Below are 20,082 nucleotides of genomic sequence, written 5' to 3'. Positions count from 1 at the left end.
ATACCTGCCAAGTCTCCCGCTGAAAAATGTGGGATCAGCAGCAGCGCGACACCGGAAGTTGCGTAGAAGCAACTTCCGGGGCCGCTCTGCCCATGTGTGGGCACCAGAAATAGGGCAGAGCGGCACCGGAAGTCGCTTCTATGCATGCCTGGAGGCCATCTTGGTGACGGCCGCCGCCATGTGGCCACCACCAAGATGGCCTCCGGGCATGCGTAGAAGCGACTTCCGGTGCCGCTCTGCCCTATTTCCAGTGCCCACACATGGGCAGAGCAGCACCCAAAATGGAGGCTCCCTGGCAGGTAGGAAATCCGGGGGATTTCTGGGATTTTTCTCCATTCGGGAGAACAGCGGGAAATGGATTAAAATCCGGGGGTTTCCCATGAAAAACGGGATACTTGGCAGCTAAGGTGGGGATTGCAAAAACCCTGAGGTTGGCAAACACACACACTCCAGACCCCAATGGTGAAGATTTAAAGAAACAACTTCTGGAATAAGATTTATAATGAACTTAAGAAAGTGTTGAAATACACATTTGTCAAGAAACCAGAAGCATTCCTAGTGGGCATTGTAGGAAAGGAGATCTCCAAGAAGAATGTATCTTTTTTTATGTATGCCACCACTGCAGCGAGACTTTTGATAGCTAAGCACTGGAAGCTACAAACATTACCAACGATTGACGAATGGCAGATGAAGATGATGGAATTTATGGAACTGGCTGAGATGACCGGACGAATCCGCAACCAGGGAGAAGCAGCGATGGAAGAAGAATGGAAAGATTTTAAATTGTATTTTAAAAAATATGCTAAAGTAATATTTTAGATTAGAAATTAAGTTGTAATTAAAACTGTGGAATATGTGAAGATGTTATTTAAAGGGAAAGAAGGAGTTTTTATAAGGTGAATACTCTGATATAGAATTTGCTAATTAAGAATTGTATATAAGAATCACAGGAACGGGAACCCGAGGAGGTCCCAAATCTACAATGTGAGGAGACAAGATATAATGTTTTATATGTTTTTGTTTTTTGTCTTCTTTTTGTATTTGTATTTCTTTTTTCTTTTTATCTTGCTTTTTTATTGTTTTTAGTGGTTTTTTAATCTCTTTTCTTTTTTGGAAAATTAATAAAATATTATTATAAAAAAGAAAAAGAAACTTTATTTAAAATAGAATCATAGAGTTAGAAGGGATATGGAGGATCATCCAGTCCAGGGGTCAGCAACCTTTTTCAGCCGTGGGCCAGTCCACCGTCCCTCAGACCATGTGGTGGGCCCGACTATATTTTGGGGGGGAAAGGACAAATTTCTATGCCCCACAAATAACCTAGAGATGCATTTTAAATAAAAGCACACATTCTACTCATGTAAAAATACCAGGCAGTAAGAACACCAGGCAGGCCCCACGAATAACCCAGAGATGCATTTTAAATAAAAGGACTCATTCTACTCATGTAAAAACACGCTGATTCCTGGACCATCTGTGGGCCGGATTGAGAAGGCAATTGGGCCACATCTGGTCCATGGGCCTGAGGTTGCCTACCCTTGATTCTTGTCCAACCCCCTGCAATGCAGGAATATGCAGCTGTCATATAAGGGATTCAAACTTGCAACCCTGGCATTATCAACACCATGCAACAGAAGGAAAGAAAGAAGGCAATGAACAAGGAGAAGACTGAAATCCGTTGGAGTTCTGTGGATCCTTATCTACACTAATAACTTTTGGGCATCCACCTGCCTCTGGAGATACGTGACAGAACATGGGGTGTTTTGCACACAAAACGTGCTCTAACGCTGAATTATGGTTCTTTCCCTGCTGCTCACCCTCTCCTCTGTGATTTGTAATCCCTTTTTAAAGGCCATCTAAGCCAGGTACCACTACCACATCTTCCAGAACCAGCAGGGAATTCTTTAAGTCAATTATAAACTGGGTAATGTATTTTCTTTTGGTCTGTCTTGAACCTACCGATGATCAATTTCATTGGGTGACTGACCCCAGGTCTTATGAAAGCGGGAAGAAACAATTCCCTCTGTCCACTTTCTCCAAACTGCACACACTTTCATAAAACCCTGCTGCGACCTGAGTTTTCTTTATGCTGTGCTTGTGAGCAATGAGAGGCATGCAACTGGCTAACACGGGACTCGGCAGATTCAAAAGCAAGTATTTGAAAGGTCTTCAGTTTGCAGGGAGCCTTGGATAAACTCTTTGCTCAGGATTGTTTAGTGGGTGGTTCCCTATGGGAGGTTGCCTGCTCTTGATGGGGCTACACTCCCTCTGAATGAGTGGGTACACAGCTTGGGGGTACTTCTGGCTCCTTTGCTGAGATTCAGTTGGCCTTGGTGCCACAGAGTGCTTTCCTTCAACTTTGGCTGGTGGCCCAGCTGCAGCCCTATCTGGACAGGGATAGCCTAACTTTTGTCACCTATGCTCTAGTAACCTCTATTCAGCAGCCAGGTTGCTCACCAGGGCAAACTGCTTTAAGCGTATTACACCAATCCTGGCCCGACTGCACTGGCTGCCAATTAGATTCAGGAACCACTTTGATTCTCAGCTATCACACCTAAGTCTCCATCACTGTGGGGTGCTTGCCTCAAAGCTCAGTGTTCTGCAACCCTGGGGCCTTAGCCTTTGTTAGACAACAACAGACCATTGGCTATGCTGGCTCAGGATGGTCACAGTTGCAACCCAACATCTGGGCAGCCAAGGTTGAAGAAGACTGGAAGTAGAGTGTGCATTGGAGCAGCGTTTCTCAACCGCTGTTCCGCGGCACACTAGTGTGCCGCGAGACGCTGGCTGGTGTGCCGCGACGTGCGGCGACGAGAAGGGCGGTTTGCATTGTCACGTGCCTGGCGGCCGCCAATAAACATCACTGACCTTTTTAACTTTTTAAATGGTGGTGTGCCTCGTGATTTTTTTCACGGAACAAGTGTGCCGTGGCCCAAAAAAGGTTGAGAAACACTGCATTGGAGGATACGTGTGGGGGCCACATGATGAGGGATAGCCAATGGGGTGCCCTCCAGATGTTGTTGGACTCCAGCTCCTATAATCCCTGACCACTGGGCCCATGGTAGCTGGGCCTGAGAAGAGTTCAACAACATCTGGGGGACAGCTTACTACCCCTGCCTTAAGTTTCGGGTGGGAGGGGTGTGTCCACCTGTTCCTCTCCTGCATCGAAAGGCCATCAGCAGGGCAAGTCTTGAACCAGCCCGAAGTGTCTCATTTCTGTGGTTGCTGGGCTATTGACAGAAGAGGTGGAACATCCCTGACCTTTTCTCTTTGGGAAAACACAGCTAATTGCCTGTGTTTCTCCATTCATTAGGAAAAGGTCCAAGACGCAACGAGATGAGAAAACATTTGCATGCTCTCCTCTGGGTGACATCTCTTCTTGTCCTCAGTGAAGGTCAAGGGCAACCAGGGTTGGCTTAGAGACAAGCTTTCAAGCTAACACATTCCTCCTCCTCCTCCTCCTCCCCCCCCCCAGGGTTTATTTATCCTTCTGGCTGCTGGCACTTTTAAGGATGTTATTCATCCAGTAGGACTTTTTATGTTCCCAGAAACATAAATCAGGAGCCTTGTCACTTTTTTATGGCCACGACTAAATATTGCTACCTGGTAATGCAGCCTCTTAACAGCATTTAGAAGAGAGCCACGTCCTTCCTTTTGTAAGGGCTGTTGGCGCCTTGGCTGAGGTTGTTTTATGGAGGAGTTTAATAGAGGAGCCCAACATGAAGTCCTACTTAGAAAGGAGGGAGCTGCCACAGAGATTTACAAGCTAAAGGGCTAGCTTCTACTGGCAGGGAGAGATAGAGGACTCCACCACTCAGTTTGCGCATCAGAGGAGGGTTCCAGCAAAGCTATGTGTCTCATGTCCACACTAACATACACACACTATCCCAATAAAAATGCTGTATGAAGAAAACAGGGATTCTCTGTAACGGATTAATTATGGAAATTTAACACCTGTGAACCACTCATCGTTGCAAGTTTTGGTCAAGCAAATTGAGGCCTGTGGCTTTCCTCACCTTTCTGGCAATCTCTGTATCCTTGCTCATTACACATTACCATCCTTGAACACCTGCGATGTGTTCACAGCACAGTTCTGTAGGCACACAACATAGACACATCCATGCCTGTTTTGAAGAATGCCTGAAAAGCCGCAACACTTGTTATGCAAAGTCCCCCTTGAACACTGATTTTTTGCAATGATACTTGATACCTGCAGTTACATATACACTTCTTTGATTAGAAGGTTGAATATCATCTTGATCTCCCCATGCCTGGTTTTAAGAGGAGGTGGAGAGATGCAAAATACATAAAATACCTGAAGCCAAATCAACTTGTCTTTGCATTACTTTTTCTAATTTTGCCTGTCATGGGAGGAAGTAACGGCCTCATAAGGCAACAAAGGGACACTCCAAACACTGGAAACAGCATCAGCTGCACTTAGGAGATTCCAGCAGGCATTGCTTACACACTTCTTGGCATAACTGTGCAACCACAGGACTAGAAACATATGTGTCTTTTTAAGGAAGCAGAGTGCCTTGGAAAACATAATTCTGCCCAATATGATATATTTGTTGAGGGGGAGATTCACTATGCCAGGGAGGCAAAGTACCCTTTTCAGCAGGAGGGTCACATTTCCTTGAGGGCAACCTTCCAGAGGTGGGTGAGGCAAAGCAGGTGGAGCAACAGATAGGACTGTTACCTTTGCATAGTAGGCTACATTCTAGATGACCTACAGTCAAGAGATTTCTACAAACACAGATATTTCTAAAGTAGTCCTTAGCATTCTTTATCAACAACCCATAAAGTGGACAAATATTATTCTCTCCATTTTGCAGACAGAGGTGGAACATGGGCTGCGATTGAGAAAACAGCCCTAAGGTGGGTTAATGGCAGAGGTAAGATTTGAACTGGGACGTTCAAGCCACAAGGGGCTAGGCTAGCAGACAGTGAGGTTTTTTTTGTCACCCCGAAGCCCCAGTAATTTCACTTTTATTCTTTTTTAAAGAAAACAAAAAAGGGGCTGTATCTAACTAGGTTCTACTCATGACTAACTTTTGGTAGATATGTCCATTAATTTCAATGAGTTCGCACCAGGGAGGTCCTGATGGGGAACATCTTAGTTCTGCCAATCGCAGTTTGGCTCACTGTCAGCACCGGTCAGTGAGCCCTGCTTGCAAAACAGGAATTGGGAGCTCACCCAAAGCTCCCAATTGTTTCTCTGGAGTCACACCCTTATCTATCCCACAAATGACATCGCATATGACATCAGGTGTACGGCAGGTGGTTGTGGTTGAGAGAAAATGGCCTCATGTGTCAAATTGGGAGCCATGCCATGCCTGATTAGGCATGGAGGTCAGAGGTTCCCTTCCCCTGAACTACAATTCCCATCGGCCCCAGCCAGCATACCCAATGCTTAGGGATAAAAGGCATTATAGCCCAAACCCAGAGGGCATGAGGCTGGGGAGGCCTGCTGTCAACTATGTTTCAGGGAAAGTTTAAATCTGCAGCCTTGACCTCTTCTTTCTATCTATGGTCAACTATAGATATGTTTTTGGGCGGTGGGCGAGGAAGGCCTTAGTTTTTAGATACCAGCGCCTGCCTGAGTGGAATTCATACCAAAAATCCACTTCGGTATTTTTATGCTAATATTTGGACATCCTCGACTCCTTTTTATCTTGTGCGCCAAGAGCCAAATTAAGTGTTGCTATGGCAACTGATATAGCTGATCCTCATTATTAGTGTGTGTGTGTGTGTGTGCACACACGCGCACACACATTTGGATAGCACCCAACAGGCTTGGCCTGTTTCAAAGCTTTGCTATGCTGTTCAGAAGCGGGGTGGGCGGGCTGCCCTGAGATATAGATTTGTCTCAGCTGTGGCAATTCTGGCCCTTTAACCTGGCAGGATTCTTTTACTAAGCCGTGTTCGGAGAATGCTCTCAGGAGAGTCGCATGCTAGGACTGAGTGCTGGGAAAAGTTCATCACCTCAACCTTAAAAAGGTGGCAAGTGCCTGGAGCCGCGGGGGAAAGGCAGTTCGGAAGCGAGGAGGGCCTTCCTCAACAGCACGCTGCTCTGGCTGAAGGAGTGATGCAGATCTTGGGAGAGCCAGAATCAGGCACTCGCATGGGATTGGTCCTCTGCGAGCACCTGACTCCCAGGAGCCATAGGATCAGTCTCCTCCAAGTTGCAGATCTCTCCTCCAACCTAGGTGCCAAGGCAGGGGTAACCAACACAGAGCCTTCTAGATGTTTCTAGACTACAACTCCTATCACCCTTGACCACTCACCGGCCATGCTGGCTGAGGCTGATGGGAAATGGAGTCCAACAACACCTGGAGAGCAGCACATTGGCTTTTCCCGGTGTAAGGAATAGGGGAGTGGTGCTTGAGCTGCAGAGCTTCTGGTGTGAGTCCCATTGCCAAATCTTGGTTTGAGCAGTAAAGCCTGCTCTAAAGCAACAGAAGACATGGGAGGGGGCTACCCAAGGAGTTGAACGGCGGCTTTGAAATAAGTGTCTGACAGCCTTGGGACAAATTTGGCAATGAAAGTCTGTTGAATGTGCTTTGGATCTGATAAAAAGGCTACTGGCAGGAAGTTAATACAGCAGGGTATGCAGAGGCCCAATAATAAATCCACGAAATTTGATCTTTGTACTGATATAGATGAAGATGTTCCGGAGCTGTCAGACAAGGCCGAGGAGCCTGTCATGGCCAGGGGCAGTTCTTTAGGGCCGAAAGGGCACAAAATTGACATGCCTAATTGATGAAGATGGGGACTCAGACCAGTATGTAGATAAAATCCTATTTCTGATCTTGGTGAGCCACATGTGGAGACTTTCTGCAACTGAAGAGTGTGGTAACGTGCTATAAATGAATAAATGGGTAGATGAAGAACCTGGCAATCAGACAGGCAAACACAATGAGTCTTCTCCTTACCTGTTTCTCCCCATATTGGCAAGTACTCATCCTGCTGAATGTCCAACATTATCTCCAGGCCATTGCCTGTCCCACCCTTGAATGTGGTCAACAGAGGATGCCCATCTTCTCCTGAGTTAAACATGTAGCACTTCCCATATTTCGTAAACACCTAAGAAAACACAGAGAGGAAGAAAGATATTCAGTGACACTGTTGGTGGTCTATAGGTCCCAAAAAACCCGATTCTACAAAGAACCGCCTCAGCAATTGGTTTGCAGGGGAGGCACCTGTATAGCTCCCTTCCGACTCTACAATTACAGTGGTACCTTGGTTGTCGAACAGCTTGGCTTCCGAACAAATCGGCTCCTGAGTGCCGCAAACCTGGAAGTGAGTGTTCCGGTTTGCAAATATTTTTTGGAAGCCGAATGTCCAACGTGGCTTCCGACTGAGTGCAGGAAGCTCCTGCAGCCAATCGGAAGCTGTGCCTTGGTTTTTGAACGGTTCTGGGAGTCAAACGGACCCCCAGAACGGATTTAGTTCGACAACCAAGGTACCACTGTATATGAAAACTGGCTTTAGCCTTGAACAGGAGCACTCTGGGTGTGGGTGTGTTACACACAACAACATTTTCTCGCAAGTCCCATTTGTGGAGTTTTTACATTCAAGGCAGTTTTGCTACACAGTACAGGCATATCTCTGTATTTTCCCATCGCTGCTTATTTCTACCTTCTCCTAAATGTACCACCTCTTAAGCATTTCTAAAATCCACACCTTCCACTGGAGCTTCCACATGTTATTTTCCTTTGTGGAAGGCACTTGACTGAGGTAAACTAATTACTCATGTAAAATAAAAAAATTCCTTCAGTAGCACCTTAAAGACCAACTAAGTTTATATTTTGGTATGAGCTTTCGTGTGCATGCACACTTCTTCAGATGTGTGTTTCCTCAGCACCATTGATTTCTGGTGGATCTGTGAACACCTCAGTTATTTCGTGAGAAACATCTTGCAAAAGTTTGGGGGGTTAGGCAGTGGTATTTTCCTAGAAAAAGAGGTGCCGGAATTCACCATAAATGGCGCCCACCTAAGAGGTTCCAGAATTGAGTTCCGGGTGGAAAAAAAAGCCCTGGGGTTAGGGTTTCTAAAGGAGAGACAAAAAGAAGCAGCAGCAGCAACAACAACCAGATCTCTCTACATGGAGGTGCCACTCATACCATACTTGAGTAAAAGGGAGTATGTCACATAGCACCCTAAAAAACCTCTGGAAGCAGAGAAATCCATCAAAGAAGGAGAGATATGATGTGGCTGAGCTGCTGTAGATACTGTACTCTCAGGTCTTTGACCCTGACCCTGCTTCCATCTCAAAAAGGACACACCAGAAACGTGGGAAGCATCTCAAGCCTGGACGTCACATTTCCACCAGGCTATTGTTTACCTCCCAACAAACAAAACAGCGACTTATGCTCCTGAACTCCAGAAGCATTCTCCATATCAACACATAACTCTTAATATCCTTTTCAATTGCTGCCTCATCACGCTGCGGAGAAGAGGGTCTGGGGAAGAAGGGAAAGATTTCACAGCACAAAGGGCTGGGTCCTTCTTAACAAGGCTATTTGTGATTTCCCTCAGCCACTGAGACAAAAAAAAAAGGCTGTTTAACAAGTCTATTGGCTTCCCTGGATCCACACCCTAACCAAGCCAAGCCAGAAAGATCCTCCTTGCACACTTTACGTAGCAATTGAGCTCTGCTGCAGCTGAAGCGGCGTTTCCTGCAGTAAATGCATAAAGCGTGAAGGGTAGACTTGTGCCTGAACACTTGGGGAGGAGGGGGGAGAGAGATATGCGCTACAGAGCCCCAATTGGCCATGGCTCTTCGGCGCGTGTCCACTATGTGTTTAGCAACGCACGCCTGCCCTTCACGCACAAGTTGCACAAGTCTCCCTTGCAGGTTTTTCTCTCAATCTGTTTCTTGTCTGTCAGGGCCATGTGTGTTCTGTGAGATTAAAAAGGAACATCTTCAAGGACCAAATTCCCGCACCAAATATGTTGGATTTTGCCAACCTGCACTTAGTATGCAAATAAGGCACATCTGCATATTTTTCTTTCTTGTTTTGAAAACATGATTCTACGGTCCTTCACTGTAAACATAATTTATTCTGCTTCACCTAGTGACTGGGTGGGACTGTTAGGATTCTTGCTCCGTGCTTGCAGTCATGAGATTGTTGTCTATCACATGACGGTGTATGTTTTCATTCTACATAGTGGGAAGTGGCGGAGACAGGATGTTTGGTATTACTGTGTTTCCATGATGTAGGACTATTGTACCTTTGTTCTTTCTCTTTGCTGTCTGATGAGAAAGAGGAAGGAGCTAAGTAAGAATGCTCTGAGTGTATTATATGTTAATAAATGCAGTTTAGCCAAAATGCTGTGCTACTGAGTTCTGTTACGCAAACTGCTAATACTCTGCAGGATCCTAAGCGTGCTAATGCCACTTGGTATCAGTCGCTGTGATGTTCGGGCTGGAGAAAGCTTTTGAAGCTCCTGAACGAACGACCAGGAGGGAGAGAACATGCCAGTCGGGCATGTGTCTCTACCAGGGTCCTACACGCGAGTAGGATGATCCTAACAGGGACAAGGAGTTGTGGGGGGTAGATACTGAAACTTTATCCCTTGGCCACTGGAATCTTGTTCAGCTTTAATGAAAGTTACAGGTAGGTAGCCGTGTTGGTCTGGATCGAAGTAAAATAAAAAAAATTCCTTCAGTAGCACCTTAAAGACCAACTAAGTTTTTATTTTGGTATGAGCTTTCGTGTGCATGCACACTTCTTCAGATACAGTGAAATGGAAGTTTCCAGGCACTTATGTAGAGAAGGGGTGGGGAGGGGTGGGGATGGGGAGGGGGGATCACTCAGAAGGGTGGTGGAAATGGGTGATTGACTGACTGATAGCTGTTGATGACCGCAAACGACTGCAAATGGTTTTGCATGAAAAAGCAAGGGTTGAGATGGCTGAAGATCGCTTATCATGTATAATGAGATAAGAATCCGATATCTCTGTTCAAACCAGGTCCCTCCATGGTTTTGAGCTTGGTGATAAGTTGCAATTCAGCAACTTCTCTTTCCAGTCTATTTCTGAAATTCTTTTGTAGTAAGACAGCTACTTTGAGATCTTGTATAGAATGTCCTGGGAGATTGAAGTGTTCTCCTACTGGTTTTTCTGTCTTCTGGTTCCTGATGTCAGATTTATGTCCATTTATCCTTTGGCGTAGGGTTTGGCCTGTTTGTCCAATATAGAGAGCTGAAGGGCACTGTTGGCATTTGATGGCATACACAATGTTAGAGGATGAGCAATTAAATAGTCCTGAGATGGTATGTTGGATGTTGTTGGGGCCAGTAATGGTGTTGTCTGGGTGTATGTGGCAGCAAAGTTGGCATCTGGGTTTATTGCAGGCTCTGGTACCAGTGTCCATGTTAAGTCTGGTGGTTGTATTATTGTGGGTGAGGAGTTGTTTAAGATTGGGTGGCTGTCTGTAGGCAATGAAAGGTCTTCCTCCCAGAGCTTGAGAAAGGGAGCTGTCATTGTCCAGGAGAGGCTGTAGATCTCTGATGATGCGTTGTACTGTTTTAGCTTGGGAGCTGTATGTGATGACTAGTGGTGTTCTGTTATTTTCTTTTTTGGGTCTGTCTTGCAGCAGGTTCTCTCTAGGTATCTGTCTGGCTCTGTTGATCTGTTGTTTAACTTCATCAGGTGGATATTTTAGTTCTAAAAAGGTTTGCTGTAGATCTCTTAGGTGAGATTCTCTGTCTGTAGAGTTGGAACAGATGCGGTTGTAACGTAAGGCCTGGCTGTATACGATGGATTGTTTGGTATGTTTGGGATGGTAGCTAGAAGCATGTAGATATGTTTGTCGGTCAGTTGGTTTTCTGTATAAGGTGGTGTCTATATGAAAGTATGGTTTAATGCTTTAATGAAAGTATGGGTTTGGGATTGCACACATACCTTCAAGCACACACACACACATATATGTGCTTGAAAGCTGATTAAATAAATAATGGCAGACAGAGAAAAGTTGAGATTCTCAAGAAGTCACATTTTATGGTTCCCTGCCTCTCATCCAAAAAGCTGCTGCTTTAGCAAAAAATACATACTAACAAGGGAGTTGTACTTATTATATTCTGATGTATGCTTGATTCAGGAAACCCCATAGATTCCTAGAGAACTCTTTCCAACTTGACTTATCCTACGGCTCTTATAAATCAGTCACAATGTTTTTCTATATATTGCAGAAGATTCTGAGGTCACATACTGGGTCTCAGTCTCAATGTGGGTCCCTACTGGCCAGGCCAGTTGAACCTAAATGCTGCATTCAACATACCCCAACACCCCTGTCCCTCCCACCCCATGGATGGACAAATGTGGAATTTGTCCCCCTATGAGGGGAATAGGGGTCTTTGAGGGGAAGCCATGCCTGTTTAAAGTGGTATCATAGCACTTTATATGATTGGTGCAGGTGGTGCCTGTTTTTATATTATGAGACCACTTGTCGACATTTGCCCAATCCACATTTGTCCATCCATGGGGTGGGAGGGAGAGGGGTGTTGGGTATGTTCTGGTTTGTGGAATGCAGCATTTAGGTTCAACAGGCCTGGCTAGCAGGGACCCACGTTGAGACTGAGACTCCTATTCTCCTCATAAAGCTACAGTTACTTGAGTGGCTTAATTATCCATCCCTCTTCCCAGGGAACTCTGAGAAGTGAAGCTCTGTGAGGGGGATATGGGCCTAAGGACATCTTTTGTCATGATCTTTGCTCAAAGACAATAAGGGGATTGAAGATGGCAATTATGAGCATCCGCACTGGATGCTGTGGTGGCACTGAGAACGCTTCCCTCTCTGAAGTGAAAGTGTTACCAGAACTCCAGGCTGAGATCTTGAGAAAAAAGGCCACCCCTGGGTTTTATTAACATAGGTTTAGTCTTCATTCTAGGCAATTAGCACTTTGGGAAAACATCCATGACTACAGCGATTTGTTTAATTTACAACCCCATGCATGTCTTAGCTGTTCAGAGCCTGACCGCCAGAATTTCTTCAACTGCTGCCTGAATATTAGCTCCGTATTTCTTTTTAAATACCCACTCAAGCAATGCTAAATTGTGCTGATGGTAGGAGAGGTGATTTAGCACCCCTCTAAAGGGCCCTCTATAGCAATCAGCAGTCAAACAAAGCCTTCTGCTGATTTGCTGTTGTGGCAAGCGGCCCCTTGTTTTCTCAGACATCCCAAGTAGGTGAGTGCAAGGCTCCTTGTTTTCCAGCCATCCCTACGGACTGGATGGGGTGGAGGATGAAGGCTCAACCACTTCTGTTCAGGGACAACCTCACTAGGTTCATTCTTTCTTTTCTATTTCCCTCTCCACTCAGGGAAGAGGAAGTGCAAACATGCCCTGAAAGCACACATCCAGACCAAAAGCTCCCTCTGAAGGAGTGGGTATGTAGTTTGAGGGTACATCTGGATCATTTGCTGTCACTTGAGGCTCTGGTGGCCTCAGCGGCACCAGCGGCTTTGGCTGGTGTCCCAGCTGCGCCCCTATCTGGACAGGGATAGCCTAACTTCTGTCATCTATGCTCTGCTAACCTCTAGGTCAGTGTTTCCCAACCTTGTGCCTCCAGCAGTTTTCGGACTACAATTCCCATCATTCCTGACCACTGGTCTTGCTAGCTAGGGATGATGGGAATTGTAGTCTCAAAACATCTGGAGGCACAAGGTTGGGAAACACTGCTCTAGGTTAGTTTACTGCAATGCGTTATATGGAGGGCTGGCTCTGAAAATGGTTCAGAAACTGCAGCTGGTGCAGAATTTGGTGACCAGGTTGCTCACCTGGGTATGATGGTTTGAGCATGTTACCCCAATCCTGGCTTGACTGCACTGGCTGCCGATTAGTTTCCAGGCCTAATTCAAAGCGTTGGTTTTGACTTTGTTGTTGTTTAGTCGTTTAGTCGTGTCCGACTCGTGACCCCATGGACCATAGCACGCCAGGCACTCCTGTCTTGCACTGCCTCCCGCAGTTTGGTCAAACTCATGTTCGTAGCTTCGAGAACACTGTCCAACCATCTTGTCCTCTGTCGTCCCCTTCTCCTAGTGCCCTCAATCTTTCCCAACATCAGGGTCTTTTCCAAGGATTCTTCTCTTCTCATGAGGTGGCCAAAGTATTGGAGCCTCAGCTTCACGATCTGTCCTTCCAGTGAGCACTCAGGGCTGATTTCCTTAAGAATGGACAGGTTTGATCTTCTTGTAGTCCATGGGGCTCTCAAGAGTCTCCTCCAGCACCATAATTCAAAAGCATCAATTCTTCGGCGATCAGCCTTCTTTATGGTCCAGCTCTCACTTCCATACATCACTACTGGGAAAACCATAGCTTTAACTATACGGACCTTTGTAGGCAAGGTGATGTCTCTGCTTTTTAAGATGCTGTCTAGGTTTGTCATTGCTTTTCTCCCAAGAAGCAGGCGTCTTTTAATTTCGTGACTGCTGTCACCATCTGCAGTGATCAAGGAGCCCAAGAAAGTAAAATCTCTCACTGCCTCCATTTCGTCCCCTTCTATTTGCCAGGAGGTGATGGGACCAGTGGCCATGATCTTGGTTTTTTTGATGTTGAGCTTCAGACCATATTTTGCGCTCTCCTCTTTCACCCTCATTAAATGGTTCTTTAATTCCTCCTCACTTTCTGCCATCAAGGTTGTGTCATCTGCATATCTGAGGTTGTTAATATTTCTTCCAGCAATCTTAATTCCGGTTTGGGATTCATCTAGTCCAGCCTTTCGCATGATGAATTCTGCATATGTTAAATAAGCAGGGAGACAATATACAACCTTGTCGTACTCCTTTCCCAATTTTGAACCAATCAGTTGTTCCATATCCAGTTCTAACTGTAGCTTCTTGTCCCACATAGAGATTTCTCAGGAGACAGATGAGGTGATCAGGCACTCCCATTTCTTTAAGAACTTGCCATAGTTTGCTGTGGTCGACACAGTCAAAGGCTTTTGCATAGTCAATGAAGCAGAAGTAGACGTTTTTCTGGAACTCTCTAGCTTTCTCCATAATCCAGCACATGTTTGCTATTTGGTCTCTGGTTCCTCTGCCCCTTCGAAATCCAGCTTGCACTTCTGGGAGTTCTCAGTCCACATACTGCCTAAGCCTGCCTTGTAGAATTTTAAGCATAACCTTGCTAGCGTGTGAAATGAGTGCAATTGTGCAGTAGTTGGAGCATTCTTTGGCACTGCCCTTCTTTGGAATTGGGATGTAGACTGATCTTCTCCAATCCTCTGGCCATTGCTGAGTTTTCCAAACTTGCTGGCATATTGGGTGTAGCACCTTAACAACATCATCTTTTAAAATTTTAAATAGTTCAGCTGGAATATCATCACTTCCACTGGCCTTGTTATTAGCAGTGCTTTCTAAGGCCCATTTGACTTCACTCTCCAAGATGTCTGGCTCAAGGTCAGCAACCACACTACCTGGGGTGTACGAGACCTCCATATCTTTCTGGTATAATTCCTCTGTGTATTCTTGCCACCTCTTCTTGATGTATTCTGCTTCTGTTAGGTCCTTACCACTTTTGTCCTTTATTATGGTAATCTTTGTACGAAATGTTCCTTTCATATCTCTAATTTTCTTGAACAGATCTCTGGTTTTCCCCATTCTATTGTTTTCCTCTATCTCATTGCATTGCTCATTTAAGAAGACCCTCTTGTCTCTCCTTGCTATTTTTTGGAAATCTGCATTCAGTTTCCTATATCTTTCCCTATCTCCCTTGCATTTTGCTTGCCTCCTCTCCTCCGCTATTTGTAAGGCCTCGTTGGACAGCCATTTTGCTTTCTTGCATTTCCTTTTCCTTGGGATGGTAAATGGTTTTGACTTATAAAGCCTTAAAGTCTTATAAAGCCTTAAAGTCTTTATAAAGACTTATAAAGTCTTAAATGGCTTGGGACTATAGTACCTCAAGAACCACCTCTCCCCATATGAACAGACTCAGATCCTGCAATTATCACCTGAGGCCTTTCTTTGTGTGCCTCCTCCACAAGATGTCCAGAGGATGGCAATACAAGAACAGGCTTTTTCTGTGGTGGCTCCCTGTTTGTTGAATGCTCTCCCCAAGGAGGCTCACCTGGCTCCTTTATTGTATATCTTTAGGAAGCAGGCGAAAAAAGTTTCCCTATAACCAGACCTTTGGCTGATTAAACATTCTATGGCATTTTAACTGTATTTGTGGGAGGCGGGTGATTGGTTTGTTCTTGTTTGTCTATGTATTTTGTGTTTTCTCGTTTTGTATTTTGATGTTGTGAACTGCACTGTGATCCAGTATACTTACTTACTTACTTACTTACTTACTTACTTACTTACTTACAAGATAAGATAATATAAGATAATGTTTGGCCAATGATTATGATTACCCAGAGAGGAAGAAAATGCACTCTGCCTAATTTTTTATTTATTAAAATTTATATGACTCTTGTCTTTAGGGGTAAAAAGCCCCCTTTCTCTGTTCGTCACAAATGGCTAGACAGAAGGTGGAACATGGCAACAGACTGGCGGCCCCAGCTATTCAAGAAGCAGTCGGGGGGGGGGCTGTTTCCTTCTGTTCCTGAAAACCACTGGAGAGCTGGCAGAAAATGGCCCTTCTGGCAGTGGAAAAGGCTCTGTTATCCCTCATGAAAGAGTCTGTATTTTACAACCACTTGTCTGGAGTGCTGGACTAGGTTTCAGGCAAAACAACCTTAATGGCATCCCACGCCTCTCTTTGCCTCAGGCACTGTCTGAGGCCTTGATGAGCTCTTACTTAAACAAAGCTCGTTTCGTCAGCAACAACACTCTTCCCGACAAAACCCCAAAAGTATCTATAATTGATTCAGATGCAACATCCCAAAGTTCCTTGACAAGTCCCCCCAAGGGACGGTTCAGTCACACACACACACACACACACACACACACACACACACAAAACAAACACCCTGTAAACACACCCCCTTCCACAACTTTATGGGCTCTGCTGCTCTCCACCTCTCTGACCTCATCATTTCTGTCATGTTCTGGAGATTAAACCTGCCATTTTGAATCCTTTATAATATTGGGCTTGGCAGACATCCCACCCAGCTAGGTCAAAGATAATACAAACCCAAGCACCGCACTGTGGGGAAATTGACAACTGTGCTTCCTAGAAAAGTCCTTTTTGCGGGGTGGGGGAAAAGACTTTATTACTCCACATCAGCACTTTCTAGCTTTTATGACTGTCAAAGCCAGCCAGCGAACAAGGGCACTGAACAAGGAATAGGGCTGAATAAAACGCCTAAACAACTCTCTACTAGGAAATTAAACAGGATATATTGAACTGTGGCAAAACAGGTCGGACACACATCCTAAACCACTTGTACCCAGAAGACCATATTAGCTTTGTTCTCATAAAAGTTCTCTTTCACAAGCCCAGTGCTAGTACATTACATTGGTCACTATTCAAGGTGCTACTTTTAATCCACAAAGCCATGAATTTTATGACACAAAGTAAGAGCAAAAACACATTGGGGACACAAAGATTACCCTAACCGAGGTTTGCTGAAAGAAACCTGAACATTATACTGCAGCTAGAATGCCACTGTATGATGCTGTCGAGCAAAGTGATAACCGTTTGCAGGTTTATACAGAACTAAGAGCCAGAGTTGTTTCTTCAATTACTTCTGATGGCTGGTACTACTGGTTGCTATATTTATTCCACCTAAGAACGTAAGAACAGTTCTGCCTATGGAAAGCCCACAAGTAGGACTCCAGCCTTATCCCCTCCTGTGGTTTCCAGCAGCTGTTATTCAGAAGCATACAGCCTCCAACTGTGGAGGCAGAGTATAGCATTCATTGCTAGTAGCTATTGATAGCCCTATCCTCCATTAAGTTTGTCTAACCCTCTTTTAAAGCTATACAAGTTGGTGGCCATCACTGCCAATTCCACAGTTTCAACAGGCACTAAGGAGTACTTTCTTCTGTCTGTCCTCAATCTTCCAGCATCCAACTTCATTGAATGCCCACAAGTTCCAGTGTTATGAGAGAGGGAGAACAACTATTCTCTATCCACTTTCTCCATGCCACACACAATTTCAAAACACTTCTATCATGTTGCCTCTTACTCACCTTTTCTCTAAACTAAAAAGCCCCAAATACTGCAACCTTTCTTCACAGGGGTATTTATTCACTCCCTTCATCATTTTGGTTGCCATTTTTTGAACCTTTCCCCAACTCTACAATATCCTTTCTGAGGTGAGGCAACCAGAATGGTACAACATATTCAGGGGTGCCATCTGCTAGGGGCTGAGCCCTTTTGGCCCCCCTACGTTCAAGGAGGGTGCCACTCCCCCCCCCCCAAAGTCCTGAGGAGGCCAAGCATGGAGCTGGCTTCAATCTCCTCCTCCTGCCATGGAGGAAGCTGGAAGCAGCTACAGGCCGATGGTGGCAGAAGCACCAGGAGAAGGTACAACCATTGAAGCTCTGCTGCTGCTGCACTTCCGCTGAGCTTAGCTCAGCTCTGCCTCTGACATCCTGATGTCACATGTACCACGTTGTGACATCACAGATGCATTATCATGTGCCGTGTGCCACCAGCCCCCCCCTTCTTATTTGGAAGCTGGCATGTGTGGCTGTTTTCCAAATGCAGTTGCGCAATAGATTTGTATAATGGCATTATGGTAGAGAGCCAGTGTGGTGTAGTGATTAAGAGCAGTAGACTCATAATCTGGGGAACTGGGTTTGCGTCTCCACTCCTCCCCATGCAGCTGCTGGGTGACCTTGGGCTAGTCACACTTCTCTGAAGTCTCTCAGCCCCACCCACCTCACAGGGTGTCTGTTGTGGGGGAGGAGGGGAAAGGAGATGGTTAGCCGCTTTGAGACTCCTTCGGGTAGTGATAAAGCGGGATATCAAATCCAAACTCTTCTTATGGTATCGGCAGAAAACGCAAGGTAAACTGACAGCAGCACCATTTCCAGCTTCTGCTTTCTAATGCTGATTTACACAGTGTCCCTCCTCACACCAGGAGGATTTAAGGACAGACTATACCATAGGTCCCCAAACTAAGGCCCGGGGGCCGGATGCGGCCCAATCGCCTTCTAAATCCAGCCCACGGACAGTCTGGGAATCAGCATGTTTTTACATGAGTAGAATGTGTCCTTTTATTTAAAATGCATCTCTGGGTTATTTGTGGGGCATAGGAATTCATTCACCCCCCCCCAAAAAATATAGTCTGCCCCCCCCCACAAGGTCTGAGGGACAGTGGACCAGCCCCCTGCTGAAAAAGTTTGCTGACCCCTGGAGTATACAGTATACAAAGTGGGAGATTTCTATATATGCCCATTCTGGAGTAGAACTGGGGCAAAATAATAAAACTTAGAAGTATATTGGGAACGTAGGTGCACTTTGGAAGAGGAAGCATGAAAGGCATGTTTAATTAAGTGGTTTCATTTTGTTGCTTGCTTGCTTGCCCTCCTTTGTTTCCTAAAAGGATTCATGATCTTTGGTAAATTAGATTATGAGTCCTTTGGGGATAGTAAGGACAAGGCCTTGATGACATTATAGCAACCTGCCCTGAACTAGAGAAGAAGGTAGGCTGCAAGTATAATAAATATACAAGGAGATGTTTAATAGCTGCTCAGATCTTTAGACAGAGACCTGGACTACCTCACATCTGAGGAATAAGAGGATGCTCAGAAGTCTATGCCACCAATCTATTATTTCCAGGCATGAGTGATGCCGTGTTATGTCTCTGGCTTGACATTTTTGCAAGCTCTTCCTCACAGAAAAGAAGGGAATTGGATCCCTCCTGAGAGAAGACCTCAGCAGGAGGCAGTGCCTGTAACCTATTTGCTAATTGGGGAACCCAGGCCTGGGTCATGGTGCCATTCTGAGCAAGCTACACTTAATCTAACAAGGCGACCTTCTATGGGACTATTGTTTTCTGCCTTCACAAAATGTCAGAGGTCAGAGTGAGGGACATTTGCTTAAGGGTTTCTTACAGCAGCCTCTACTGATCTTCTGCTTTGAGGCTCTTTGCAAACCTGATTGATGGCAAAGACCTTCAAGGGAAAGAGGTTTAACATTTTAAAGAGCAGTTTTATAAATGGATTCAATTATACATGGCCCGGCGTGTGGATGAAAGCAAAGCATGCCCACCACACAGGTCACAGTTTTAATCCAGAAATGTGAGGTGGGGAGGGTGCACCCTGCTTTTCATAAGTTCGAAGGTGTCTTGGTTTTGATGAAAATATGGAAGCTATCCAAGAACCAGAGATGGGCTATTGAGAGATCATGCAACCCATGGCCACCACTGATGGTCAGAAAGATTCTGAAGACTTAAAATCAAGTTGATTACTAAGGGCTGGCTCATACGAAACACACACACACACACCAAATAACTATTGTTCATATGACGACTGGCAGCTGAATAGGTGAACTTATCCCATTTGAAAAACACTGTGTGTTGAAGTGATGTGAAAAGTTATCTGTGTCATTATTCCTGTGATACTGTATTTACACATACATAAAAGTTAGCAGGTTATATTGTTTCCATGTTCATGTGTGAAACAGTCCCAAAACGGGACTTTGTAAGCCTGTTTCCTCTCTGTTTGGCACAGCTGCTTTGCTAGGCTCTTCCAACACTCGTGTTAGGACCACGGCTACATACCGTGCACTACAAAGTAAAAGAATCAAGGTTCAACATTAAGGCAGTTCAAGCTTGCCCCAATAAACGCTGAATTTCCTATAACCTAAATAAAAAAATTCCTTCAGTAGCACCTTAAAGACCAACTAAGTTTTAATTTTGGTATGAGCTTTTCCTATAACCTGTGTATGTTAAACTGCAAGAAAATGTAGTTATCAGCACCAATAACTGGGAAGATTTGAGATATTATAGTCAAATGAGGACAAATGTACACTTTGCAAGGAAATATGAAAGTAGGATTTTTTCTTTCTTTCTGATAAAGTAATTTCAGGTCTAGAGGAAATTTCAGTTCTAGAGGAAACTGAGTGGGATGGGTTAAGGATTGTCAAGAATAACACAATCTTGCTTTTAAGGAGCTTTAGCCAACAACAGAAGCAACTGGGAAGTCACAGAGAAAACACCTAGTTAGGTATGTAGGGTAAAA

General features: G+C 45.1%; 1 protein-coding gene across 3 annotated transcripts in view; it reads right to left on the bottom strand.

Moving 5' to 3' along the window:
* Window positions 1–20,082, bottom strand: part of LOC118095329 (acid-sensing ion channel 2) — a 152,206-nt gene that overhangs the window by 65,489 nt on the left and 66,635 nt on the right. For all 3 annotated transcript variants that reach the window (XR_009558458.1, XM_060281465.1, XM_060281466.1), the window contains exon 2: window positions 6,936–7,086. Coding sequence is in view for 2 of the 3 variants with exons in the window: in XM_060281465.1 (XP_060137448.1) it covers window positions 6,936–7,086 (151 nt within the window). In the remaining variant the exon portion in view is untranslated. The remainder of the gene's footprint in view (window positions 1–6,935; window positions 7,087–20,082) is intronic.

Source organism: Zootoca vivipara, chromosome 13, assembly GCF_963506605.1.
Source record: "Zootoca vivipara chromosome 13, rZooViv1.1, whole genome shotgun sequence".
Classification (NCBI taxonomy): domain Eukaryota; kingdom Metazoa; phylum Chordata; class Lepidosauria; order Squamata; family Lacertidae; genus Zootoca; species Zootoca vivipara.
The sequence above is the reverse complement of the archived record's forward strand: the minus strand, read 5'-3'. Positions and strand labels throughout refer to the sequence as shown.